Here is a 27049-nt window from a genome sequence, read left to right on the forward strand (position 1 = left end):
CTGGTATACAAAATGGAACCTTAGACTTTGTTAAAAGTAGAACAGTTCACGGTTGTGAGTGCAGTCTCAGTGCAATGTTTGGGGGGGGGGGGCCTAACTGAGTTGGGAATGGAGCGATATGCAAGAATATGGGAGGAGCTTCTAGACCACTCCTATAAGGGAATACAAGTTTAGACAGTTTACAGGGAAGCAAAGAGTGTCTTGTTTCTAAAACGAATATCAACCTAAATCTTTATGGATCCATCTACCAGCTGAAATAGTGGAGACTAAAATGGAAATATAATGATTAAAAATGTTTGGTGGTAAATACGAGGTTGTAGTAGAAACCAGGCTCCTCCTATGTAGCAAACAGGGGTGAGTTACTCCACTTGCCTGTAGCTGGCGGGTGCTTTGCACCACAAGGGGCTCATTTGCACGGAAGCTCCAGGCAGTGTTCTATCATCCATTCAGTGATCTTCCATAGAGCTAATGTGGAGGACTGGACCAGCAGATCCTCTCAGCTTCACTATCCAGAAATGTATAGACATACCGCTTTAATAGGAGAAAACAAAATATTGCAATCTAACTTATTTCATTGGCTAGATATCTATGCACCAGTTACACTGTGTACAACTTGTGTGTTTTTTTTTATTTTATTTTTTTACTATGCCATGTTTACCGACCTACCGACCTAATGAACATACTGTTCTGCTACCGTTCTGTTCAGGCTACTGACCGTATATATACCTGAATTTATATAGACTGTCCGGCACACCTGCCCAAGGGGAAGAAGTACTGGATAAAACACCAGAAGTGGGACAACTCTCTCTTGCCTTTTATACCCAGGTTATGTGTTTTTTTTTTGTTCATTTTGCATCTTAATTGGCTAATAGTGTAAGTACTGTACTTAAAATTAGTATAGCAGGGGTTTTCAACTTTAGTCAAGTGCCACCAACAGGTCATGTTTTGAGGATTTCTTTATTCGTACACAGGTGAGTTCATCTAAATTCCTGGGTCAATAATTATTCTTCCAGCTTCCACAGACAGATATCTACGAAACATGATTTTTAGCGGATATATTGCATTGTCTATTCAAGTTTGTGTTCACTGTTCTACTTCAACTACGCAAGACCACCAGGATCTACTTACCGCATGCCGTCTGCTATCGCCAAAGGACATGGAAGAAGTCTCTCACCTAACCTACGTCTTACGCAGCCATTTTCCCTGACACGCCCACTTTCCTACACTCGACAGTCGGAACATTGAATTCCAGCTGTCAGTTGAGCTGAGCTAAAACGACTCTGGATTCCAACTGGCAGGACATCCCAACAGACGGAGTTCGGGATGGATAGATTACCGCCCTCTGTCCCTGACACACACACACACACACCCCCAGCCATAAACATAGTCAGTGCTGTAATGAAGAAGGGTAGATCGGGGCCGGAGCTGCCGCCAGCGGCTCTCCCATTAAACACCTGGTTCCCATCTGCGTTTTCCTGGACACTCCCTTCAAACGGCCAGGTCCATCCTCCAAACCTCTGCCACCTGTCAATCAGCCAGCACACTGACCGTTAAAATGCATTCGCTGGCTTTGTTCGATAATCACTGGGGCTGTAAATTCACACTCTTCCGATTGTTATATCTACAATTTGCAGCTACTGTGAAGTCCCACATTTGCATCACATTATATAATACAAAGTGATTATATAAGAACATTGTTTAATTTATACTTTCATTTTACAGTGTACTAATCATTAAACTGCATACTGTAGCTTTCAATACAAACTGGAATTAGGGGGAGTTCTAAAACGTTTGACCAGTAATACCCTTATACAGAAAGCTGTATTACTTATGTAAAATAACCAACACATTGGGGGGGTTTCAATTGTGGGTGAATTGCCATTGCCGCGGCATTTAAGCGCGACGGCAGCCTGATTCGCACACTTTGCCCGGCCGATTCGTACTTCTTTCAATCAAAAGTGCTCGCTACTGAGAACGCTTTTGAGCGAGATCCGGTTGCCGTAAAGTGTGGCGGGTGACGTGGGAAGCGGCCGGGCGCACAAGTCGGCGGCAAGTGGATTCCCCCCATTGTCTGTGGAAACCGATATTTATGTACTTTGGGAAATCCGTTTCCCTCCGTGTGGATCCTCTGGTGTTTGACAAGTCCCAGTTTACGGGTAAAACATTTCCCACAATAAGTGCAAGAGAAAGGTTTTTCCCCAGTGTGGATCCTCTGGTGTCTCACCAGGTTGGCACGCCGTGTGAAACCCTCACCGCACGCTGGGCACAGGAATGGTTTCTCCCCAACGTGAATCCGCTGATGGGTAACCAGATCGGCTTTAGATTGGAAACACTTGCTGCATTTAAAGCAAAGGAACAGTTTCTCTCCCTTGTGGCACCGGCGGTGAGCGCCAAGAGCCGAACGCTGGGTAAAGCACTGCCCACAATCTGGGCATGCAAACGGACTTACTGCCGCGTGGGTTCTCATGTGGTCAACTAGGCTTAGGCTGTGTTCAAAATATCTGCCGCACTCAAGGCAATGAAACCGTCGATCGTCACTGTGACCCGTCTTGTGGGACGTAACCTGGTCTTTAAAGTATTTCCCACTCTGGGAGGAGAACAAAGGTTCCTCTTCTGTATAGACTCTCCCACCATTGCCCACATTGGTCTGTTGGTTAAAATCTACCCCCCTCTGCCAGCTGGACAACAGATTTTCTTCTGCATAAGTTCTGTGATGTCGGGCATGAGACGGAGTACCGGTGCGCCATTCCTGATAGGGATCCGGTTTCTTCTTGCTACCACTGAGTGTTTGGTTATCACGATGTTCCTTACGGTCACACGCTGCGTGCGATTTGCGGCAGTCTTCACGTACAATGTTAGATTTCTTAGGAAGCCCAGAGTAAGTAACCGCCTGGCGTTCCCGGTCAACCGGGTAGTCATCGAAATGCGTACCACGGGTGGAACATGCCTGACACATGTACGGTTGTGTCTTCTCATGCGACTCAACGGTAAAGTGGTCCCCACATTGAATGCACGTTGTTACCACCGACAGTTTGTTACCGCTAACATGCGTGTTACCGTCTTCTGTGATGTACAGATACGTGCCGTGTTCCTGTTCTTCCTCTTTGGAAATGAGAGGTACGTTGTGCAGTTCCTCTTGTTGCAATATGGAATCCACGCCAAGGGAGTACTCTGTGTGTGGCTGCTGTACGGACGCATACGTGACCGCGTCAATGAGATCCCCTACATAGCACAAGCCAGGCTCGTTCTTTATAGGAACAGATGCACTTTCTGCAGTAGACACATCGAGCAAGTCAGCTGGAAGTTCCTTAACATGATCTGTGCATTCCACTGCCGCGGTATGGACAGACTCGCTCGAGGACTCACTTACTGCCATTGCACACCTATATCTTCTGTCCTCATCGCAATTACCCGGAACTTCTTTGTTTTCGTTAGGTGCGTGTTGCGTTTCGCCTGTTGGGAAAAGAGTAAGACAGTAGGAATGTAAATTAGTCAATATAAATATAATACAATCCATCTATATATATATATAAAAGGCTAACTATTCCTCGCCTCTATGAGGTGAAGTACCGCCAGTGACAACTAGAGGCCACTTAACGGACAAAATGACTCCTTTGATTGCTAAAAGAAGTCATGAATTAAGAAGAGGATTCTTCACCATTAGAGCAGTACAATTCTGGAACTCATTGCTGGTGTGGGTGATTACAGCAACTACTGTTAATGATGTACTTATGTGTTAGTTGGGCGCCCACTATAGTTAGTACGCTCATACCCCCACTATCCATGTTGGCATGGAGTTGATTTTATATAGTGTGGCGAGCCCCGCGAGGGGACGCGGAAAACTAAACAAATAGCTTAGTGGGCGTCCAACTAACATATAAGTACCGTTAATGAATTTAAATCAAAACTGGATGCATTTTTGGCAACTAAGGGAATCCAATAGATATGACGCAAGTAAGTAGTTACGTTAGATAGGTTGAACTCGATGGACTAATGTCTTTTTTTAAGCCTTAATTACTATGTTACAATAACAGAAAATGAAAGCAATTTTTGCACGGACACTGTTATGTTTCAGACTTGCTGGATACGGAGAAAGGGCGCTGAGAAGACAGAGATTGGAGCTAGGAGCGGATTCAGTATTGAATCCCGGTGGTCGGGATCCTGGCGTTCAGAATCCCGACGCCGGAACCCCGACAGCCGAAATGCCGACAAGGGGGGGACGTGGATCGCCCCCCCTTGCGGGCTCGCTGCGCTCGCCACGCAGCGGGCCCGGTGCCTCGCTACGCTCGGCACACTAATTTATTCTCCCTCCAGGGGTGTCGTGGACACCCACGGAGGGAGAATGTGTCGGTATTTCGGCGGTCGGGATTCCAGCGTCGGGATTCTGAACGCCGGGATTGTAACTGCATCCCCTAGGAGCAGATAGGGACTGGGGGTGCAGTGGAAAGTTTCTGGTCTAAAAACTGTCACAGTTCAAAGTGAGCGTCTGGATTTTACAAAGTTCGCCAGGGCCTGTTATGGTGCAAGACGACCACACAAACATATGCAAAGGCCAGAGGGGGTCAACATGTCTGATAATGAATATGTTGAATTAAAATATGTGAGTCATTTTGGGACCACAAACTATGTGATAATGGGCCAATCGCCTGATAGCGCTGCTGGGCTCACTCCCCTGCAATTATCTTACATGGTGTTTGTCCCAGCAGTCACATCACCGGTCCGTGTTCCCAGTGGAGAGGCTACGTGTCACATGTGGTACTAGGCAAGATCGGCAATAGATTTATACAACCTCCATCAAAAGTGTCCAGTGATAATGCGGCAGCCACTCAGCTCCCAACTGTAATTTTCCATGTAGCTTGACATGTGGGAGCTGATTGGCTGCTGCGTTATAACTTTACACCTTATCAATACGCCGGGTTTAATGAATCTGCCCTGTTGTCTGAAGTATTCACCCAACCTGCGGATGTGCAAGGTCTGGGGCCCGACCATTCAGGCATACTGCATACAGTTTATACTGGCTGGTATAATCAATGTGCCAGGAAGTGGGACGCACAGCAAGATGGGGTGTTCCGTTAGTGTTGCATTATTATTACACTATGGGCTGCAATGAGGTAACCGGCTTCCGGCTTTGCATTGCTTAGTGAGCACTCTATCAGGGGTACCTTTAGAGTTATTCATGTCGAGTGACAATACCAGCTCAGCCAATGGGAGAGGGTTTCTCATTTTTGAAGCTTCTGATTGGGTGAGCAAGAACTGATATTCAAGGTCAATAAAGCTCTGGGCATCTGGTACTGTCTCTAAACCCTACACGATAATTTTTAAAGCAGCAATTAGTTTATTTTGGGGCATACCCAAACTAGTTTTGCATTTAACATAATCGCTGCTTTAAATTAAATGACTATATCGTAGGGCTATAATACTTTGCTCATTATTGTCTTTGTACAAACATGATGATCAATCTTACCTAGCGATCTGAGGGGCAAGTGATCCTCCACCATTACATCCTTGTACAGATCCCTATGTTCCTCTAAATACTCCCACTCCTCCATGGAGAGATGGACAGTGACATCCTGACACCTTATGGGAACCTGATACACACAGTAATACAGTCATCACCCAGACACATCTCCCAGTGTTACTGTATAATGTCCCATTCCCAACAGTCACCTCTCCGGTCACATCCCCCGGTGTTACTGTATAATGACCCATTCCCAGCAGTCACCTCTCTGTCACTTCTCCCAGTGTTACTGTATAATGTCCCATTCCCAACAGTCACCTCTCCGGTCACATCCCCCAGGTGTTACTGTATAATGTCCCATTCCCAGCAGTCACCTCTCCAGTCACATCTGCCCCAGTGTTACTGTATAATGCCCCATTCCCAGCAGTCACATCCCCCGGTGTTACTGTATAATGTCCCATTCCCAGCAGTCACCTCTCCGGTCACATCCCCCGGTGTTACTGTATAATGTCCCATTCCCAGCAGTCACCTCTCCGGTCACATCCCCTGGTTTTACTGTATAATATCCCATTCCCAGCAGTCACTTCTCCGGTCACATCCCCTGTGTTACTGTATAATGCCCCATTCCCAGCAGTCACCTCTCCGGTCACATCCCCCGGTGTTACTGTATAATGTCCCATTCCCAGCAGTCACCTCTCCGGTCACATCCCCCGGTGTTACTGTATAATGCCCCATTCCCAGCAGTCACCTCTCCGGTCACATCCCCATGTTACTGTATAATGTCCCATTCCCAGCAGTCAACTCTCCGGTCACATCCCCCAGTGTTACTGTATAATGTCCCATTCCTAGCAGTCACCTCTCCGGTCACATCCCCCGGTGTTACTGTATAATGTCCCATTCCCAGCAGTCACCTCTCCGGTCACATCCCCCGGTGTTACTGTATAATGACCCATTCCCAGTGGTCACCTCTCCGGATACATCCCCCGGTGTTACTGTATAATGTCCCATTCCCAGCAGTCACCTCTCCGGTCACATCCCCCGGTGTTACTGTATAATGCCCCATTCCCAGCAGTCACCTCTCCGGTCACATCCCCCGGTGTTACTGTATAATGCCCCATTCCCAGCAGTCACCTCTCCGGTCACATCCCCGGTGTTACTGTATAATGCCCCATTCCCAGCAGTCACCTCTCTGGTCACATCCCCCGGTGTTACTGTATAATGCCCCATTACCAGCAGTCACCTCTCTGGTAACATCCTCTGGTGTTACTCTATAATGTCCCATTCCCAGCAGTCACATCCCCCGGTGTTACTGTATAATGTCCCATTCCCAGCAGTCACATCCCCCGGTGTTACTGTATAATGCCCCATTCCCAGCAGTCACCTCTCCGGTCACATCCCCGGTGTTACTGTACAAAGTCCCATTCCCAGCAGTCACCTCTCTGGTAACATCCCCTGGTGTTACTGTATAATGTCCCATTCCCAGCAGTCACATCCCCCGGTGTTACTGTATAATGCTCCATTCCCAGCAGTCACCTCTCCGGTCAGCAGCTGGATGATCTTGTTGGTGAGTTCCAGGATCTTCTGGTCATTGTCTCTCCCATGTATCAGTGAGTGAGGTGGAGGCACTGGGATGGGGCTCTGGGTCCGGCTCCCTCCTCCTGATGCACGGGGGCAGCTGCTGGGTGCCACATGATCACCTGACTTCTTTGCAGGTACATAGTCCTGTAATGAGACAGACACTAATAAATATCACATGTTTGCGAATTAGAGAATAGTGATGTCACTGTGACACTCCCAGAAGCCCTCACCTCTCCGGTCAGCAGGTAGATGATCTCCAGGGTGAGGTTCAGTATCCTCTCAGCCATGTGTCTCCTGTCCTTGTCCATCCTCTGTGAATATGGTGCTAACATTTGCTTGAAAAAAAAAAGGCATTGATAATGGTACATTTACGTACAGTTGTGTTAGTTTAGAAAGGAAAATCAGGGAATGGTCAGATTGGCCCACAGGCATAGAGGGGAAATTCCCTGGTACAGACGTTAGTGTTTTCTATGGCACATATTTTAATCATCAAGGTCTGCTTGTGCGTCTTTTATGCTCATAGTGATGTAAATACGACACATTTTAAAGAAAAAAAAAGTCATGTGACTAGAAGGGCTTCTCCTGCTGCTCCTGTACCCACGACTCCTTAAACCCCCCCTTCCTCTCTGGTGACTATCCCCAGCCCACACACCGAGGAGCAGCAGCAGACTGCTGTGGCTGCATCTTGAGTCCCCCCGTCAGCCCGGAAACCCTACATTTACGCTCTTCCCGCAGAGCCGCAATAAAACATGGGTCCGAAAAGTTATCCCGAATCCAACGTCTTATCTCCTTAAACCGGGACCTTTGTCACCCAAAAGTAAGTACTACCAAAGTGCTACATAGTGTATGGCAATGATGAAGAACCTGGACACTCCATTTGTTGTTGAACTACGCATCCCACCATGCCCTGCAACAGTTAAGCATGGCCAAATAGCAAACCTGTAGCTGGGCATGCTGGGATGTGTAGTTCAACAACAGCTGGAAGGCCAAAGGTTCTCCATCATTGATGTCTGGGATCATTCCACCTTTCTCAGAGCTATCAAATTAATCTCATCTGTCCACCATAAATTATTATCTGATTCAATACTAGGATTGTTGCTTTCACTTATTTATAAGGGGAACATTCCAATTACAGTGTTCATGTTTTTTGGCTGCAATGACTGGCACGTATTTTTTTTTAGCAGTGTATGGAGCAGTCCTGAATTATATACAGTAATTGCCCAATCTTGGCTCCTGCAAACAGCCAGGTATAATGAGGGGCCCAGATTACTGTAGCCAATCACACAGCAGCCAATCACACAGCTCCCTTACCTTCAGCACTGAATATAGGAACGTTTCACAGTCAAGGATCGGGGCTCTGCGTTTCACAGTCTCTTATCTCCTCATTTAGCAGGTAGGTGACCCTGTGGGGTTGCTCCATCCTTCTCAATTAGATTTAGTTCTGCAAACTGCATATAATGATCTAAGGACACAAAGAGATAAAAATTCTACTGATGTCATAAGAAATCAAAATAATTAAAGAATTGTAAAAAATAATTATACAGGTAACGTTCCACTGTGCCCAATACGGGTAACGTTCCACTGTGCCATTGCACGTATTATTCTACTGTGGCCAATGCATGTAATATTCTACTGTGCCAAATACAGGTAACGTTCCACTGTGCCCATTGCAGGTAACGTTCCACTGTGCCCAATACAGGTAACGTTCCACTGTGCCCAATACAGGTAATGTTGCACTATGCCATCATATTCCACTTATACTACGAATAACCAGGGATGGGTGGTGGATTAATTATATATTGTGAATGACATACAATGAGCTTGCAGTGATTGATAAATAATGTGGAAAAATACAAATACAGTAGTGACTGACAGGTACCCGGGGGATGCTACAGGGTGCACTACAACCACCAGCACAACCATGCACACAGCCCAGGGAGGGTCCTTGCTAAGACATGAAGCAGGGGGGAACCTCGGTCACTTTGCCCCCTACCCTTACTGAGCACAAGAAGTCACTCACATGAGCAGCCGTCTCTGCTTCTTCTGCACGCTCCAATTCTGCCTGACGTCACGCTGCCGGGCGTGATGTCACGGCTCGGAGTGGTCCGCGCATGGCATCATGGGAGATGTAGTTTTCTCACACTGTTGTGCACCGAGAACACAGGCTGGGGCTGAGACTGAGGCCGCAACGGGTGTACACAGACCCCAGACTGTACATACAGGGCAATGCCGGGATCCGGGTGAGTATTATACACTCCTGCTGCTCCCTATATACGCTGACCCTAACCTGTACTGTCTATCTATCTCCTGCTGTATGTACCCTGTTACCCCCCCCCCCATCCCTAATGTATAGACTCCTCATCCACCTCCTGACTGTATATACCTTGTTCCCCCATCCCTAATGTATAGACTCCTCATCCACCTCCTGACTGTATATACCTTGTACCCCCATCCCTTATGTATAGACTCCTCATCCACCTCCTGACTGTATATACCTTGTTCCCCCATCCCTAATGTATAGACTTCTCATCCACCTCCTGACTGTATATACCTTGTACCCCCATCCCTTATGTATAGACTCCTCATCCACCTCCTGACTGTATATACCTTGTTTCCCCATCCCTAATGTATAGACTCCTCATCCACCTCCTGACTGTATATACCTTGTACCCCCATCCCTAATGTATAGACTCCTCATCCACCTCCTGACTGTATATACCTTGTTCCCCCATCCCTAATGTATAGACTCCTCATCCACCTCCTGACTGTATATACCTTGTTCCCCCATCCCTAATGTATAGACTCCTCATCCACCTCCTGACTGTATATACCTTGTACCCCCATCCCTTATGTATAGACTCCTCATCCACCTCCTGACTGTATATACCTTGTTCCCCCATCCCTAATGTATAGTCTCCTCATCCGCCTCCTGCCTGTATATATACCATGTACCATACTTGCCTACTTTTGAAAACTAGTTTCAGGGAGATTATAGTTGGTAGTAAAATTTTGCACAGCGCCCCATTGAGGGGGCGTGTCATGCTTCACCGGAAGGGTGTGTTTAGTTTCATATATGGACTTGAACAGATTGGGAAAAAGGATACTTGTTTCCTAGTACGGCGCCCAGATTTCCTACGTACGGCACCGTTGGGAAATCGCATCGCATTATAACGGCAGACGATGCGATGCGATTTTTTAATGTAATTTTTTCTATGCTCATTGTACCCCACTATATCACATCTCATTGCATCGCATGTCCTGCAAAATCGCATGCGATTTTATAGGGTGTGCGATGCCATGACATTAGGTATACAATAATATGATTGTATGTCCCAAAAATAGGTTTAACGCACCCCCCCACTATCCACGGCAGCCTGAAGCGTGGCAAGCGCAGCGGAACGCGTCGTCCGACCTTTCCATTCCCCCACTATACACGTCGGCGTGGAGTTGATTTTATATAGTGTAGCGAGCCTGAAGCGTGGCGAGCGCACGCTGATTACTTCATATGTATTCCGCGGCCCTTCGCTGCACTCGCCACGCTTCGGTGTGTGTGGGCTGGGGATAGTCACCAGAGAGGAAGGGGGGGGGGGGGGTTTAAGGAGTCGTGGGTACAGGAGCAGCAGGAGAAGCCGTTCTAGTCACGTGACTTTTTTTTCCTTTAAAATCGTCGTATTTACATCACTGTGAGCATAAAAGACGCACAAGCAGACCTTGATGATTAAAATATGTGCCATAGAAAACACTAACGTAGCATTTTGCACAATATACGCAATCTGAATCCGCATATGATTTTAAATGAAACAGTCTTCTTGTGCTCACTTACACCACACATTTCATGGTGCATGGTGGATTGAGGATAGATGTAAGAGGATGCATCTGTACCAGGGAATTTCCCCTCTATGCCTGTGGGCCAATCTCACCATTCCCTGATTTTCCTTTCTAAACTAACACAACTGCACGTAAATGCAGCAGCAGAGTGCCAAATACATAAATGCCCCCACAGTGCAGGTACATCAATGACCCAGCTCATGGCCATGCAGGCACCCCAAGAAGAAACTAGAAGCTGACAGGACAGTCAGATGCCGGTCCCGCTCCCGCCAGCCAACTCCACTCCGCTTGTTGGGGTGAGCAAGCTGCCTCCTTGCACTGTGCTGCAGCAGCTGCTCCAGGCTGAAACGGAAGCTGACGGTGTGTGATCGCGCAGTGGAGGGAGGTTGGCGTTTGTGCCCAGCGGCTGTGCGCAAAGTCACGTAAGAGTGCGCGGGGTGTGGTGGGGACCGGGTTGCTATGCTTATCGGCGTGCAGGACGGAAGTGTGCTGTATAATATAGCAGGAATGGGTAGTAAAACTGCGGCCCAGCAGCACGACTCGGGCCCCTGTGGGTGCTCATCAATTTCCGTGGGTGGGCAAGCCCTTGAGCACCCACAGAATCGGCGCCTATGTCTGAGAGGAATCTTTTTAAATGATTTATATCCAAATGTAGATGAGCCCCAAAGCAGTTAGTAAGAGATACTATGCTTGGTAAAGTGCTGGGAAATGGCGCTGATGATTCAATGTAACTGTATCTATCTCTCATTCCTTTTTTCCAAAAAAAAATGTAACAGTGTAATGTGGGCCAGGTGACATGAGGGAGATTGCTAAACTAATGAGGGAGAGAGGGAGATTGCTGCTATGTCAGGGAGTCTCCTGCAGAATGCAGGAGGGGAGGCAACTATGATGTAACAGTGTAATGTGGGCTAGGTGACGTGAGGGAGATTGCTAGACTAATGAGGGAGAGAGGGAGATTGCTGCTATGTCAGGGAGTCTCCACCAGAATGCAGGAGGGGAGGCAACTATGATGTAACAGTGTAATGTGGGCTAGGTGACGTGAGGGAGATTGCTAGACTAATGAGGGAGAGAGGGAGATTGCTGCTATGTCAGGGAGTCTCCACCAGAATGCAGGATGGTAGGCAACTATGTCCTGTACCCCCCTCCCTAATGTATAGCCCCCTCATCCACTTCTGATGTATATACCCTGTACCCCGCATCCCTAATGTATAGCCCCCTCATCCACCTCCTGGCTGTATACCCAGTATCCCCTGTCCCTAATGTTTAGCCTCCTCCGGTCTCACCGTCATCCATACCTATGTGTATGGTGTGTGTGTGTGTGTGTATGGTGTGTTAGTTAGCAAGTCATGTACTGGTACTTTTTTTCAACATTTACGCTTCGACAGGACTATACATCACCGGAGGCCTTTGAGGATGGATGGCGACAGGAGTCACATGACTGAGGATATTTTAAACCTCACCCTTGAGATCATCTACCTGCTAACGGAAGAGGTGAGGGCTTCTGGGAGTGTCACCGCAATGCTGCTCGGAACTTAAAAAGAGATTTTGATTTGATACTATGTGTTTGTGAGTTGGTATTATTACCTTGTATACAAGACTGATCTCCAAGGTAATATTACAGTCATATTTTATGTAGTGCATAAAGGCCCATACACACTGGGCCACTTTGAGCTGAAAGTCACTCAAAACAGGAGGTGTGAGTGTCTTTTAGCTCAAAGCCGCAAAGTGTGTATGGCCCAGCGATGAGCGAGGATCGCTGCTGCGCGCTCCTGCAACATCGCCGGGAATGAGCGGCTTTCAGAACGGCTTTGCATAGCTCTGCGCAACGCCGTCCTCCATCGGTGCCCGGCAGTCAGAATAGCAACAGCGGAATCCCGACACATCGCTAAGTAGTTTTGCACTGTCCCTAACCACCCCTCTTGCAGCCTAACCCTAACATCCCCAAACCCCCACAGCCTAACCCTAACATGTCCCGCCCCTCAATTCTTCCTGACCTTTATAAAGCTCTTGGTCCCCAGAACATAAGATGTTTTGCTAAGTAGCATTATTGGACCACACAAGGACTAGATTAGGGGAATAATGACACTGCTCAGTTTTACTGTCAACAATATTGACAGTGCCAAGTGTTGGGACTTCTTGTAATGCTTATCCGCTACCTGGAACTCTTTTACAATAGAGAGCAAATTGTTGTTGACTCCATCTTGTTTTCTTTTCTTGTTCAGATTGACATGTAGTAATTCCTCTTTTGGCTACATTGCAGGACTATATAGTCGTAAAGAAAATGAAAAACCGTGTTGCACATGCTGTCAGGCTCTCAGAAGAATTCAGTCCCATCACAGTGCCTTTACCTCACTCGTCCATACTTGAGAGGGACAACAATGAGCAGAAGATCTTGGAACTCACCAACAAGATCCTACAGCTGCTGACACGAGAGGTGACTGCTGGGAATGGGAAATTATAAAGTAACACCGGGGGATGTGACCGGAGAGGTGACTGCTGGGAATGGGGCATTATACAGTAACACCGGTGGATGTGACCTGAGAGGTGACTGCTGGGAATGGGAAATTATACAGTAATACCGGGGGATGTGACCGGAGAGGTGATTGCTGGGAATAGGGAATTATACAGTAACACCGGGGGATGTGACTGGAGAGGTGACTGCTGGGAATGGGACATTATACAGTAACACCGGGTGATGTGACCGGAGAGGTGACTGCTGGGAATGGGGCATTATACAGTAACACCGGGGGATGTGACTGGAGAGGTGACTGCTGGGAATGGGACATTATACAGTAACACCGGGTGATGTGACCGGAGAGGTGACTGCTGGGAATGGGACATTATACAGTAACACCGGGTGATGTGACCGGAGAGGTGACTGCTGGGAATGGGGCATTATACAGTAACACCGGGGGATGTGACTGGAGAGGTGACTGCTGGGAATGGGGCATTATACAGTAACACCGGGGGATGTGACCGGAGAGGTGACTGCTGGGAATGGGACATTATACAGTAACACCGGGGGATGTGACCGGAGAGGTGACTGCTGGGAATGGGGCATTATACAGTAACACCAGGGGATGTGACCGGAGAGGTGACTGCTGGGAATGGGACATTATACAGTAACACCGGGGGATGTGACCAGAGAGGTGACTGCTGGGAATGGGACATTATACAGTAACACCGGGGGATGGGACCGGAGAGGTGACTGCTGGGAATGGGACATTATACAGTAACACCGGGGGGATGTGACCGGAGAGGTGACTGCTGGGAATGGGACGTTATACAGTAATACTGGGTGATGTGATCGGAGAGGTGACTGCTGGGAATGGGACATTATACAGTAACACGGGGGGATGTGACTGGAGAGGTGACTGCTGGGAATGGGACATTATACAGTAACACCAGAGGATGTGACCGGAGAGGAGACTGCTGGGAATGGGACATTATACAGTAACACCGGGGGATGTGACCGGAGAGGTGACTGCTGGGAATGGGACATTATACAGTAACACCGGGGATGTGACCGGAGAGGTGACTGCTGGGAATGGGACATTATACAGTAACACTGGGGGGGTGTGACCGGAGAGGTGATTGCTGGGAATGGGACATTATACAGTAACACTGGGGGATGTGACCGGAGAGGTGACTGCTGGGAATGGGACATTATACAGTAACACTGGGGATGTGACCGGAGAGGTGATTGCTGGGAATGGGACATTATACAGTAACACCTGGGGGATGTGACCGGAGAGGTGACTGCTGGGAATGGGACATTATACAGTAACACCGGGGGAGGTGACTGCTGGGAATGGGACATTATACAGTAACACCGGGGGAGGTGACCGGAGAGGTGACTGCTGGTAATGGGACATTATACAGTAACACCAGGGGATGTGTCTGGGTGATGACTGTATCACTGTGTCTGTCAGGTTCCTATAAGGTGTCAGGATGTCACTGTTCATCTCTCCATGGAGGAATGGGAGTATATAGAGGGAAACAAGGACCTGTACAAAGACGTCTTGTTGGAGAATCCTGAAGCCCGCAGATCAGTAGGTAAGAGAGTATTTGGTAGGTATATATGTAATTTTTTGCCGCATACTAAAACACAACAGTATTGTAGAACTCAGGGGGTTATTTCGACCTGATCGCTGCTCTGCTATTGAAAACCCGCCATGTGCAGGTCTGTGAAGGGCTTGCGAACATTTCGCCAATCAATCAGCATCATGCCAATCTCGGCATCAAATGATTTTCCACTCTGTGCATAACCCTGACCCTTCCACTACTCTGCGCTGGAAAAAGTCTGACCGAGGCTGGAGTGCAAGTCACATGACCTCCCTGAAAAACGCCTGGGCAGACCTGCATTTTTCCTGACTGTACCCCAAAACGACCGGCTACATCCCGCAAACGGTGGCTTCCTGTCAATCAAATTGCTGCTGGCTTGCTAATAAAAAAAACAATGCAAAATGTTGTCGCTATTTGGCATTGCTCATGGGATCATGCGAACCATATGCATCGCACTTTATACGATAATCAACCGATCGTGCGATAACACATGGAGATAATTGTGTTTATCGCGGCTCTGAGGGCCAGTTATCAGTGATGATACTTTGTGTGCCCTTTTATGTAGTGCTCATTCTAGCACCATGCATCTGTTGTGGTGCTTCTAGCACAGTGTGGTCTGTATTTCAGCACTGATGCAGACCACACTGTGCTAGAACGAACATTAATCATCTTATAAAATATTCCGGCCTACGCGTACGGACATAGAACTCCAAGGTCACTCCTTATGGCCTGTGTGGGGACAGATATCAGAAATAAGCCCTTCCAATCCATGCTACAAGTAATATTTTGCAAGGTATAACCATCCATGTCTACAGCACTATGCCTGTATTATTTTAAAATAATTATCATATATTCCCACGATCCTCTTTGTTTTTAGGCCTGCTTGTAACGCATCTCTTCTCCCAAAACAGGCGGATCCCAAGATACACTGGATGGAGGCTACCTTACACCAGATAATGGGGAAAAAGACATTATTCATATTCAGGATGATGAAGTTGAATTATATCAGAGCACAGACCACGAAACTGAGGAAGATGGAAAGTCTGTCAGTAACAAAATGGCTTCCCGCCAAAGCAGTCCCATCAACCTTCTTACACAAGCCACACAGAGTGCATCTGTTCTAAATGAAGAACCGGCTTTCTGTGAGGAGGTAACGCTCTTAAAATCGCACGTGTACACCCCCACTCAGCAAACAACGGCAAAATACCCATCTATTGGGACGGAAATGGGATCCGTTGCCCCGTGTTTTAAAAATGCTCCCTCGGACCTGGTCACAGATACGCCCACCAAACATACACAGACTGAAAGACCATCTACTCCTATAAAGGAAGAATACGGCACATGCGGTGATGAACATTACACACACTCTGATACTCGTGTGGAAACGACAGACGCTGAGCTTGCGTATAACACGGACGACAGCAATGGACTGACCGCTAACATTCTGTCAGTCATGATATGCAGTGAATGCGGCTTATGCTTCACTATTGATGCCGATGAGACTTATCCTGACAGAAGAGTGCTGTGTCAGAAATGTTCCGCCCGTGGCTCCCATTTTGTTAGGCGTGGGTCACATAACCGAAAAACATGGTCGTCCGGTTCTGCTTACCCTGGAATACATGTCCCCCAGATTCCAGGCATCCAGCACCAGCCGTCTCTCGCAGCGCCGACGGATTACGGAAAGTGCTTTGACTCGGGGATAGATTTCGATAACCCTCAAAGGTGGACTTTCGATAAGTTATCTGGTTCCTATCCAGAATTTGGAGAACAAATGGCAACACAAACATACCTGGACAGTCAGGGTGTTCCTATAGGGGAGCGGCCATTTTCCTGCCCTGATTGCGGGAAATGTTTTACCTCACATTCTCACCTTGCTAGGCACCAGAGAACGCACACCGGGGAGAGGCCATTTTCCTGCTCTGAGTGCGGGAAGTGTTTTATACGACAGTCCCACGTTGTCAGGCACCGGAGAATTCATACCGGAGAGAAACCATTTACCTGCACAGTGTGTGGGAAATGTTTCACCAGAAAACCGAATTTCCTTCAGCACCAACTGATCCACACTGGAGAGAAACCATTCGCCTGCGCTTTCTGCGGCAGGCAGTTCAGAGACCACACGCGACTGATGAAGCATGAGAGTAGGCACGCTAGTTTTGTGCCAGACCAGCTTTGTCCGATAGAAAATACATAAACCTGTCTGTGTATTGTATATACTGGAATTATATTTGCTAGACCTTAAATTGCTAAACTGTTTGTTCTGTGCTAAATTCAATTCCACTGACAGCCGTGTAGAAGCTCCGAGTATATCAAGAATGAGGAGATGCATCAAGGCAACCAATCAGCATCTACCTTGCATTTTATGGAACGTACTTGATAAATGCAAGCTAGAAGCTGATTGGTTTTATAGTCAGCTGTGCCACTTGTCCATTTACTTACTTACTCTTTAGAGGCTGTCTGCTGTTTACCTCATCAGGGAAAACACATTCTAAGTTCATGAGAACCTGAGGAGAAGGGAGTTCTGACCACTCACACACACACACTGTGTTTTTTCACCTGCCTTAAAAGAACATTTGCTCTATGACAGCAGACCATTCTGTACATTCTAGCCCCCTGCAACTTTCTAAACCCGTGCAGTTCCACTTTCCTGCCTGGGATGTCACTCTTTGCTGTGGTGGTTCTAGTACAGTCTGAGCTGTATCTCTGCTGACATACAGACCAGACTGTGCTAGAAGCACCACAGCAGATTTTGACACCACAGGCAGTAAAGATGAACGGCACGTGGTTTTGAAAAGTGCAGGGTGTTTGGTAGCGTTTAAATAGTGGCCTGTTATGTAGGGCGAATCGGAACAACATATCGTTCAGTGTATATGCCCAATATGCGGGTGTTAACCAAGCTTTAAACACCTTTAAGCCACAGGCTCCAGATGGCTAGCGGGAGATAAGGTTCAGATAGGTAAAGTACCAACCAATCAGCTCCTACCTGTCATTTTTCAATTTGAGTTATGTGATTGGTTGTAACTTTACCTCTGTCCGCTTTATTTCTCAAGAGGTTTAGTTCATCTCCACCATAGTATCATGTAGTGTAAAAAGGAACAGCAATATACAAGGGATATCAAGTGCACAACACAAAGATCATATAGAACAGGGATGGGGAACCTTTGGCCCTCCAGATGTTGTTGAACTACACACCCCAGCATGCCTTGCTACAGTTTTGCTATTTGGCCATGCTAAAACCATTGCAGGGCATGCTGGGATGTGTAGTTCAACAACAGCTGGAAGGCCAAAGGTTCCCTATCCCTGATATAGAAGGAAGGAATGATCCCGGAACGTATATAGTTATGTGGAGGTTCCGAGCGGCAGTGATGGTGCCACACTGACGGGAAAATAAAAGTTAAAGCAATTTCCTAAATCTGGTATACAACTGATGACACACACACCATTTTTTTATATACTAAACCACGCCTGGCCAACCTGTGGCTCTCTTGTTGCCACAGGTTTGGTATTAGGGAATGCTAATACTGTGGCAAGGCATGCTGGGATGTGTAGTCTCACAACAGCTGAAGAGCCACGGGTTGGCCAGGCATATACTAAACCATGAAATTGCTACCTGTGTCTGTGTCCGGTACTTCCCGCAGTAATGCCTTTTGGCTGAATGACTTTGTACTAATCCTATGTGAACCTATAGTAAGACTGGAAACAATCCATGCTCCTGGCACACACAGCGTCCTTCCCATATGAAGTGCTCCTCGTTCATGCCAAAAGATCTCTGTCCAAAGCTCGGAACCCAAGTGGAAATGTGGAAGGATCCTACGGATATTACGAATTGCACAGCGCGTGTAGCAAAGAAATGGATGTGGCAAACGGTAGGTTGCTGGTCACCATCGATGTTACCACTGTTGGGTAACATTGATGGTATGAACACATTTGTCAGGGAACAAGCACTGGCTTCACCCCCTATGGTCATTTTTGCTTTACTGGGTTGTGGGCAGAGGCGGAATGACCATTGGTGCAGCAGTTGCAATGCAATGGGGCCCCTGAGGACTAAGGGGCCCACTGCTGCCCTTGTCATTCTCTCCCTGTCCCCTACTGCCATGTTACATACTGTGGACTTGGGTTCGGGGTGGAGGAGGAGAGCTCAAATTATATATTTGCACCTGGGCTTACCACCCACAAGTCCTGCCACTGGTTGTGAGCCAATCAGAGCCTGGGGGAGGGGCTTAATGGGTGTCTGGAGAAGATCTGTACTCTGTGTCTTGGTACTTTGTAGAAAAATAAAAACTTCCATTGGGTGGTTCTGTACCATCAAAGGCAGGGAATCATCTAGTTCTCCACCAATCGATGGATAAAGTATTCAACATTGGCTATAGACCCTTGCTGGGGGTTTAAACATCGGTGGCCAATGGACATCCCTACATAGAAAACAGTTGACAATAGCGCATATTCTCACCGATGGCAAAGTGCATCCACTCCAGGGACGGCAACATGTAAATGGAGATGCATGGATTAGATGGAACTGGAGAACCAAGCACAGAATGGGTGTAGGTCCTTGATGGCAGCGGTTGGAGGAACTATGGGTGGGCTGGCCATTCGAATGAGGAAGGCGGATTATTGGTGCACGCAGGTGGACAGTGATATTAGCCTAAGGCAGAGGTTCTCATACATGATCATGAAGGCGCTCAATGGTCCATTTTTTTGTAGACTTAAACCAAATTAGCTGAGGTGCTAATTAAGGGCGGTATTCTGATTCAATGAGTGTGGGGCGGTGGGCCAAGCAAATTGCATATCGGGAAGCCCAGCGTTTCATCAGTGTTCCCATGCAAATTGCGGGGGACGGGCAGCTGACGTCAGTGGATGCCTCGCACAGGGCGCCCGCAAGTCTGAGAAATCACAGATTTGCGAACGCCAAATAAATCATTCGATGGTCACCGACCATTGAATGATTTCTCCCCAGCACCCAAGGCTGTGAATGGATGATTATGCAAATCTATCCATTTGCATGTCGGTGGTGGTTCGGGGGGGTGGCCCTCAGTGAACTCGCAAAACTCCGAAATTCGCTGCCTTGCGAGTCAACCAGAATAAGGGCCTGAGTCACATGTCATTTAACTAGTTCCTCAGTCATTGTGGTTGAATCATCTGTGCTCTAATGGCCTTCTGTGTCTGGGTATCTCCTGACCTGTAATCCCCCTTCCAGATGTTGGGCAGCTCATGCAAATGACAACATAACGTGAGTGTTCATATCTATACATATCCTTTAATCTATAAGAACTGTTTAATTGGAGAACAATAGGTGGCGCTGTTGCAATACAAGCTCGCTTAATGTGGTGGAGAACACTTGTTGTAGCTAGTGACGGCTGTGAGTGACTCTCTCTAACGGCCATTTTTTAGTCCTAAAAGCCCCTGAGGCTCCGTAAAAATGTCCGCCGCCTCTTTTTGGAGACACTTCTATAAGGTGGTGAGAAACCAGTAGACTAAAAGCTAAATGTTGCCACCCTGTCTTCATTGTTCTTATTTAGTTGCTAATTCGAAGTGTCGAGGTCCTGCGCCTGCCTCTGATGTCACCCAAACCATAAAGCACGCCTCGAGTCAGTCGATATGTCAATAAACTACAAGTTCCAGAATCCTTTGCGCGCCAGCCTGGACTGACTAACTAACAATACAACACAGGACAGCAACTGCAACACATTTCTCTGGATGAAGAGGATCTGCTACTGCTGCTGGTCAGGTGTGTCTTTGTTATTATAGGGCTTTGCACTAGGCTTAGGCAACTGGTGACTGATAAGGCATGCTGGGACTTATAGTTCCATAACAGCTGGAAGCCACAGGTGTATTTTGCAGAGGCAAACAGATATGCATCCTACAGGTGGGCACAGTTGCCAACGCCTGGCTCAGATCTGCAAAACTGTATGACTTACAAACGTAAAGCTGAACTATTAATAAATAATATCCTTTATTCATATGATGCCACAAGTGATCCGCAGCTCCGCAGCACCCTATTATTATACAGTGCATAACTATGTAACCTGTATCTCGGAGAGGGATGATCTATTGCAGCGTTGTATCAGCTGGGCCTGCCCTAAACTACCGAGTCGGAAAACTCTGAATTATTGGGATATGACGCCTGACAAGTGGAATATTATTCCTACCACAGTAGGAGTCTGTAATTATAGCTTATATCCCCTTTGGAAGGGTTAATTATCAGATATATTACTAGAGTGATTGTTTCACCATTTTCTGAAGTCACATAGTCAAACTTATTGCACTTATGACTTTTCTCAGCCACATATTATTAACTCTAGCTATGACTTTTACATGGAACTTTGTATTAACGGTGCTGTGTTTAAACCCACAATTTGCAGCCACAGAACTGTGACAGTCACTGTGAGGACCGGAGCTCATAGCGTTGGCCGAGTTGAGGATGAAAAACCAGTTGGCTGAGAGGATCCTCGATCTCATCTTAGAGATCATCTACCTGACGTCTGGAGAGGTGAGGCCGCCTGGTGGGGTATGGGTCACAAAGGTCACATTAATTAGGTCAACCACTAAAGGTGGACACAACAGGTTGACAGGATCGGAAGGTCGATGCAAACATTAGTTTGACCATGGGAAGGTCGACAGTCAAAAGGTGGACATGAGTTTTTCGATTTTTTTTTTTGTGCCAAATGTCGACATTAGTCGGCATGGACACCGTATCACTGTATTGCCTCCCCTTAGCATGGCTGGTGTTGTGAAACTACACATCCCAGCATGCCTTGCAAAAGTTTTAGCATTCCCTAATAGCAAAACTGTGGCAAGGCATGATGGGACTTGTAGTTTCACAACAGCTGGAGGGCCAAGGTTGATTATGCCTGATCTAATATTCTGTTACCTCAGACCACTTCATCGGGCTATTACCGATAATATTCAGATCTTCTGCAGTTGATCTTTTGTATATAGCGCCGTATATTATTACCTGATGACTGCGTTACCTATGTGACTGTAACTCCACCCTTTGCCTTTGTGTCATATAAAATCTCTCCATCTACAGAGCTATATTAACAGTGGTCACTGGCCAGTAAAGCAGACTGCAATTGTCATGTATGGTCAGCTGATAATTATTATTACCCACAGGAGCTGCTGAGTGCTCTGAGCCAGGCTGTTGCATGTTCTCATCTCCCATACACATACCAGATGTACGGTTAACTGGGTGGAGAGGCTGACGTAGCTGCTGCAGACGTCACCCAAAAGGGGCGGGTCTTGACGCGTTTCCTCTAAGGGGCTGTTTCATCAGAGCTTTCATGCACTTCATCTGCAACTTTGTACGCGTTTCAAACAAATTCCTGTGTAGTTCCAGTCGCAGCCCTGTGTCTGTAGTACACTGTGAGCAGTGTTTCCCTGCGTCGGTGATTCAAATAAGGTGCAAAATTTAAAAAATAACCCAATGTAACACCACTTACAGCGCCTCAGCTGCGCTGGCTGTCACAAGCTATATATTATCTTGACGCTAGGTGTGTGAGGACACCTCTGTATGAGTTGGGGTTCTCTGGGCCAGATGCACTAAGCTTCAAAAGTGATAAAATGCAGAGTGATAAACAGCCAGCCAATCAGCTCCTACCTGCCATGTCACAGACTGTGTTTGAAAAATGTCAGACAGGAGCTGATTGGTTGGTTGTTAATCACTCTCCATTTTATCACTATTGAAGCTTAGTGCATCTGGGCCTCTGTCTCAAATCTGTTATACTCCTTGTGTAGTAAACATTTTAACACATTTCTGACTGTCGATCATTAGGAATACATAGTGGTGAGGAGGCCCAGAGAGCCCGAGATCCCCAGCAGCAGCTCATGTGTGAAAGGAAGACTGAGCAGGTCCCAGAGCCCCAACATCATGTCCCCACCTCACTCACTGATACGCAAGAGAGACCGGGACCAGAGGATCCTAGAACTCACCACCAAGATCATTCACCTACTGACGGGAGAGGTGAGCACAAGGGTGGTGCTTTGGTGTGTTTGGAACAAAATGGATGATCGTATTGATATCGGTCATGTGACCGAAGGCTCCCACATAGATTATTTGTAACTTAGTCATAGAAACTTATAGACATATACCACATGGCCATGTAAGTATTTGACTATATCAACAATACTTTGGTTTATATGAAATGTTGAAACGGTCAATTTCTTTTGTAGTGACCCTGTACTTTAATAAATAAATGTTCAGAGGTGCAAATGCATACATGTAACATTAAATTGGCCCGTGGCACCGCCAAGCGGCCTGACATGTTGCTTGTTACTTTTCTTGTCCCTAATTGCATATTCTTTCTTTTTGGGTAGGACTGGCTGTGTTCCGTGGACGATCTTCAGTCGGAGAAATCCCAGCTGCTGTGCTCCCCGGGTACGGTTATATAACAGTCTGTGGTTCACCTCGCATATCCCAAACAGGGCGGGGCATTTATTATAGTTACACAGGTGGTAACTATATAAAATAGGTGATGTTTCTTTTTTTTATTTTCTTTTTTATTTAACTGGAGAATCTTGTTCACCAAAACCTGTTGGTCAAAGACACTGAGGGTGAGATTTAATAGGATGAGAGATTTGGTAAGAAATCTCCAGGTTTTTTTTTAAAGCGGCAATCATTTACACTGCAAAACCAGTTTGATTGTAAAGTGTAAATGATTGCCGCATTAAAAAAATAAATGGAGATTTCTTACCAAATCTCTCACTTTCTGACTCTCTCATCCTATTAAATCTCACCCTGTGCTTCTCTTACCCAAACTATATGTAACTCCAGTACAGGCATGGCATAGGACTGGCAGGGGAGACTGATTGGTAGAAGTCCTTATTCCGGCAATATCGGCATTCCAGTGTTTTTCTTCTGGCTGCCGGTTGGGATTCTGGTTTCCTATTGAAATATATATTATTTTATTGTCACTTTAAAAAAAAAAAAACTTTTCTTTGAATACAAAGAGGACCTTATTTAGCATACAGATGAGATGCACAAGCAGATGCTGCTGATTCCAATGATATCCAGCATGCCTACATTTCTACTGCAGGCGACTGCGGCTGTATCTTCATACGACATCTTAGGTTATAGCGTCAGTAGCTGATTTCCAGAAAAGCACAGCACCGAAATGAAGCATGTCATACGCAGGTACAGCCGCAGTCTCATACAGAATATAAGCATGCTGCATATCATTTTAATCAGCAAAGTCTGATTGTGCGTCATGTTCCAGTAGGGATGCAAATAAGAATTTTTTTATGTAAACATTGCAAAATAATAGGTACTTGTGTAGTATCACGGCTCCCACGATGTGCATCGTATAGGAAAAAATCACATCGCATGCCACTACATATGGCATGCGATGGGAGCCGTGAAAGTATACAAGTACCAAAATAATATACCCACGACTAGAAGGGGCTATTCAGCATGACTACAGCAAGGATGTACATCTGTATGAGCAAATAAATAAAAGGAGTAAATTTGCACCTTGGTAAAACCATGCTGTGCTGCAGGTGGGGCAGATGTAATGTGTGCAGAGAGATCTAGTGTGTGGGAGGAGCTTGTCATTCGTGTAAAGACGAAATTGCTGGAAATCCTGAGCACTGCTATTATTGCTGATATATTAGGCGCTAGTAATGTAACTTCTTAGTATTAATGACCAGTACTATTACTTTACGGTATATCACTCCCAACTAGAATTACTGTTGAAATATTACTGGTCTGTAATATTACTGGTGCATCATCAGTGGGCATTACTGTTACAGCTGGTTATGTGACCAATGACATTAGTACCTATGGTCATGTGATAGGTATCCTGTTCTCTGTGGAACGGTCACACCACATGCCAAGGGACTGTGATGTAATGGCTTCTGTGCCCCTAGTTTCTGTAGCCCCAATCGCCCATGTACACCCATATATACGTCAGTCCCTGCCCCAGTGGAGCTTACAATCTATATTCCCTACCACACGTACACACAGACATTATAGGGTTAACTTTATTGGGAGACAATTAACCTACCAGTATATTTTTAGGTTATGGGAGGAAACGCACACATGTACAGGGAGAATAAACAAACTCCGCACAGTTAGGGCCATGGTGGGAATCGAACCCATGACCTCAGTGCTGTAATGCTAACCATTACACTATCAGTGCGGCCCCAAAGCATAATTATTTGACTTTAGCTGCACTTACTCCTGACTCCAATCTGTTTTACCATTCTACTTATAGATTGCTTTTTAATGTGTATCTACTTTCCATAATTCCCTAAGTTATGTTTTTATAGTGATAAATCTAATTTCAAATATTTTCTTTCCAACAGATGAATGTCTAGAAAATTCTCCTGACGTATATTTGGGCACCTGTCCTACACCAGATGTTGGAAATAAACAGGAGGGAGAAGTACGAACTGCTGGCAAGCTGGTAACAGAAAGGAGGAGGAAGGCACCTGTAGGGTTGGTCTCATGCGAGGAAGGGATTTTCAATGACCGGGACACCAATTTACCTCCATACCATATACAGTCCACATCTCCAGACATCACAGAGGCAGGAGTGATGTGTGAGGGAGGAAAGGTCGCAGAAAGTATACAGTCCTCATCTCCTGACATCACAAAGGCAGGAGTGATGTGTGAGGGAGGAAAGGTCGGAGACAGTATACAGTCCTCATCTCCTGACATCACAAAGGCAGGAGTGATGTGTGAGGGAGGAAAGGTCGGAGACAGTATACAGTCCTCATCTCCTGACATCACAAAGGCAGGAGTGATGTGTGAGGGAGGAAAGGTCGCAGAAAGTATACAGTCCTCATCTCCTGACATCACAAAGGCAGGAGTGATGTGTGAGGGAGGAAAGGTCGCAGACAGTATACAGTCCTCATCTCCTGACATCACAAAGACAAGAGTGATGTGTGAGGGAGGAAAGGTCACAGACAGCGACGCCTATATACCCCCAGACCATATACAGTCCTCATCTCCTGATGACATCACAGAGGCAGTAGTGAAGTGTGAGGAAGAAATGGTCACCGACACGGACATTTATACACCCACAGATTATACATGGACTCATTACATCTGTACCGACTGCGGACAGCCATTTTCTCCCACGTCAGACAGTGCAGGAGAGGGTAGGTGCGCAACATGTCCCAGAAAGACATGCTCTTTACGACCAGACAAAAGTCACAAGCCACACAAAACAATCTTGTGTCCTAAGTGTGGGAAACCCTTTAAGAGCAGGGCCACACTAGTTACACACATGGGGATTCACTCTGGGGAGAATCCACTTTTTTGTCCGGATTGTGGTAAATTTTTTTCCAGCAATTCCAAGCTGGCCACGCATCGGCGGATTCACACAGGAGAGAAGCCCTTCGTGTGCCCGCAGTGTGGCAAGTCCTTCTCACAGAAGTCCAATCTCAGTACTCATATAAGGACCCACACGGGCGAGAAGCCATTCACGTGCCCTGACTGTGGTAGGTGCTTTGCCCGGAGGCTGCTCCTGTTGGCACATCGAAGAACCCACACCGGAGAGAAACCATTCTTCTGCCGCGAATGTGGTAAATACTTCTCCAGCCGGTCGTATCTAGTGACGCACCAGAGGATTCACACCGGCAAAAGGACGTTTTCTTGCTCTGACTGCGGGAAAAGCTTTGTTCTAAAAAGTTACCTCAGCAGCCATTTGAAAACCCACACAGATGACAAAAGAATTGCTTCATTGTAATAAAGGGATTTTTTAATTAATGTGGCCTAACAGTTCCTTTTGGTTCCTGAGTCTTCATGGATCTTGTGTAGTTTCTGTAATTTGATATAAGGTTTTATATGTGTTGTTTCCAGCCGCCATCTTGTTTGCCCATCTGTCTGCTTCTATGTTCACAGTAACTCTCAATACCCCTGTTCTGATGGCCCCTAAACGTTACTGCTACTTCTCCATTGCTTACTCAATATTAACCCCTCCCTTGCATGCACCTGAGTGGTATTACTAAACTAATTGAGCATCTACCACTATCCATATGTATGATCCCTCTTGAGCCCACCGAGACCTTCAGATGCAATCCCATTCCGTGCTGCCGGGAAGGGGGCTGTGTCGGGAAGGGGGCTGTGTCGGGAAGGGGGCTGTGTTGGAGGTCAGACGAGCAAGCAGGACCATGCATCGGATCCGA

The 27049-nt window shown here is 46.7% G+C and overlaps 3 protein-coding genes across 3 annotated transcripts; 2 read left to right on the forward strand and 1 right to left on the reverse strand.

The window, feature by feature from the left end:
• Positions 1–908: 908 nt before the first annotated feature.
• LOC146007481 (uncharacterized) lies at positions 909–9305 on the reverse strand. Its single transcript, XM_083145872.1, has 6 exons — positions 9057–9305; positions 8348–8498; positions 7267–7371; positions 6992–7180; positions 5465–5588; positions 909–3453 (listed from the first exon to the last, which is right to left on the reverse strand). Exons 3-6 carry the CDS (start codon positions 7366–7368, stop codon positions 1949–1951), a joined length of 1920 nt encoding a protein of 639 aa, XP_083001998.1. The 5' UTR covers positions 7369–7371; positions 8348–8498; positions 9057–9305; the 3' UTR covers positions 909–1948.
• LOC146007483 (uncharacterized) lies at positions 9109–17182 on the forward strand. Its single transcript, XM_083145874.1, has 5 exons — positions 9109–9276; positions 12250–12355; positions 13125–13298; positions 14797–14920; positions 15841–17182. Exons 1-5 carry the CDS (start codon positions 9263–9265, stop codon positions 17118–17120), a joined length of 1698 nt encoding a protein of 565 aa, XP_083002000.1. The 5' UTR covers positions 9109–9262; the 3' UTR covers positions 17121–17182.
• A 2931-nt stretch (positions 17183–20113) lies between these two features.
• On the forward strand, positions 20114–26630 carry LOC146007482 (uncharacterized). The gene is made up of 6 exons (XM_083145873.1): positions 20114–20153; positions 20443–20651; positions 21286–21413; positions 22695–22883; positions 23237–23297; positions 25223–26630. Exons 3-6 carry the CDS (start codon positions 21345–21347, stop codon positions 26608–26610), a joined length of 1707 nt encoding a protein of 568 aa, XP_083001999.1. The 5' UTR covers positions 20114–20153; positions 20443–20651; positions 21286–21344; the 3' UTR covers positions 26611–26630.
• Positions 26631–27049: the final 419 nt, after the last annotated feature.

Source organism: Crinia signifera, chromosome 6, assembly GCF_055691185.1.
Source record: "Crinia signifera chromosome 6, ASM5569118v1, whole genome shotgun sequence".
NCBI classification, from domain to species: domain Eukaryota; kingdom Metazoa; phylum Chordata; class Amphibia; order Anura; family Myobatrachidae; genus Crinia; species Crinia signifera.

Coding starts and splice junctions, on each gene's coding strand:
- LOC146007482 (XM_083145873.1), top strand. CDS start 21,345: ATGAAAAACCAGTTGGCTGAGAGGATCCTCGATCTCATCTTAGAGATC. Junction 21,414..22,694: donor TCTACCTGACGTCTGGAGAG/GTGAGGCCGCCT, acceptor GTCGATCATTAG/GAATACATAGTGGTGAGGAG. Junction 22,884..23,236: donor TTCACCTACTGACGGGAGAG/GTGAGCACAAGG, acceptor CTTTTTGGGTAG/GACTGGCTGTGTTCCGTGGA.
- LOC146007483 (XM_083145874.1), top strand. Junction 13,299..14,796: donor TACAGCTGCTGACACGAGAG/GTGACTGCTGGG, acceptor TGTGTCTGTCAG/GTTCCTATAAGGTGTCAGGA. Junction 14,921..15,840: donor TGAAGCCCGCAGATCAGTAG/GTAAGAGAGTAT, acceptor CTCCCAAAACAG/GCGGATCCCAAGATACACTG.
- LOC146007481 (XM_083145872.1), bottom strand. CDS start 7,368: ATGTTAGCACCATATTCACAGAGGATGGACAAGGACAGGAGACACATG. Junction 5,589..6,991: donor TCCAGCTGCTGACCGGAGAG/GTGACTGCTGGG, acceptor TGTGTGTATCAG/GTTCCCATAAGGTGTCAGGA. Junction 3,454..5,464: donor CTTGCCCCTCAGATCGCTAG/GTAAGATTGATC, acceptor TTTTCCCAACAG/GCGAAACGCAACACGCACCT.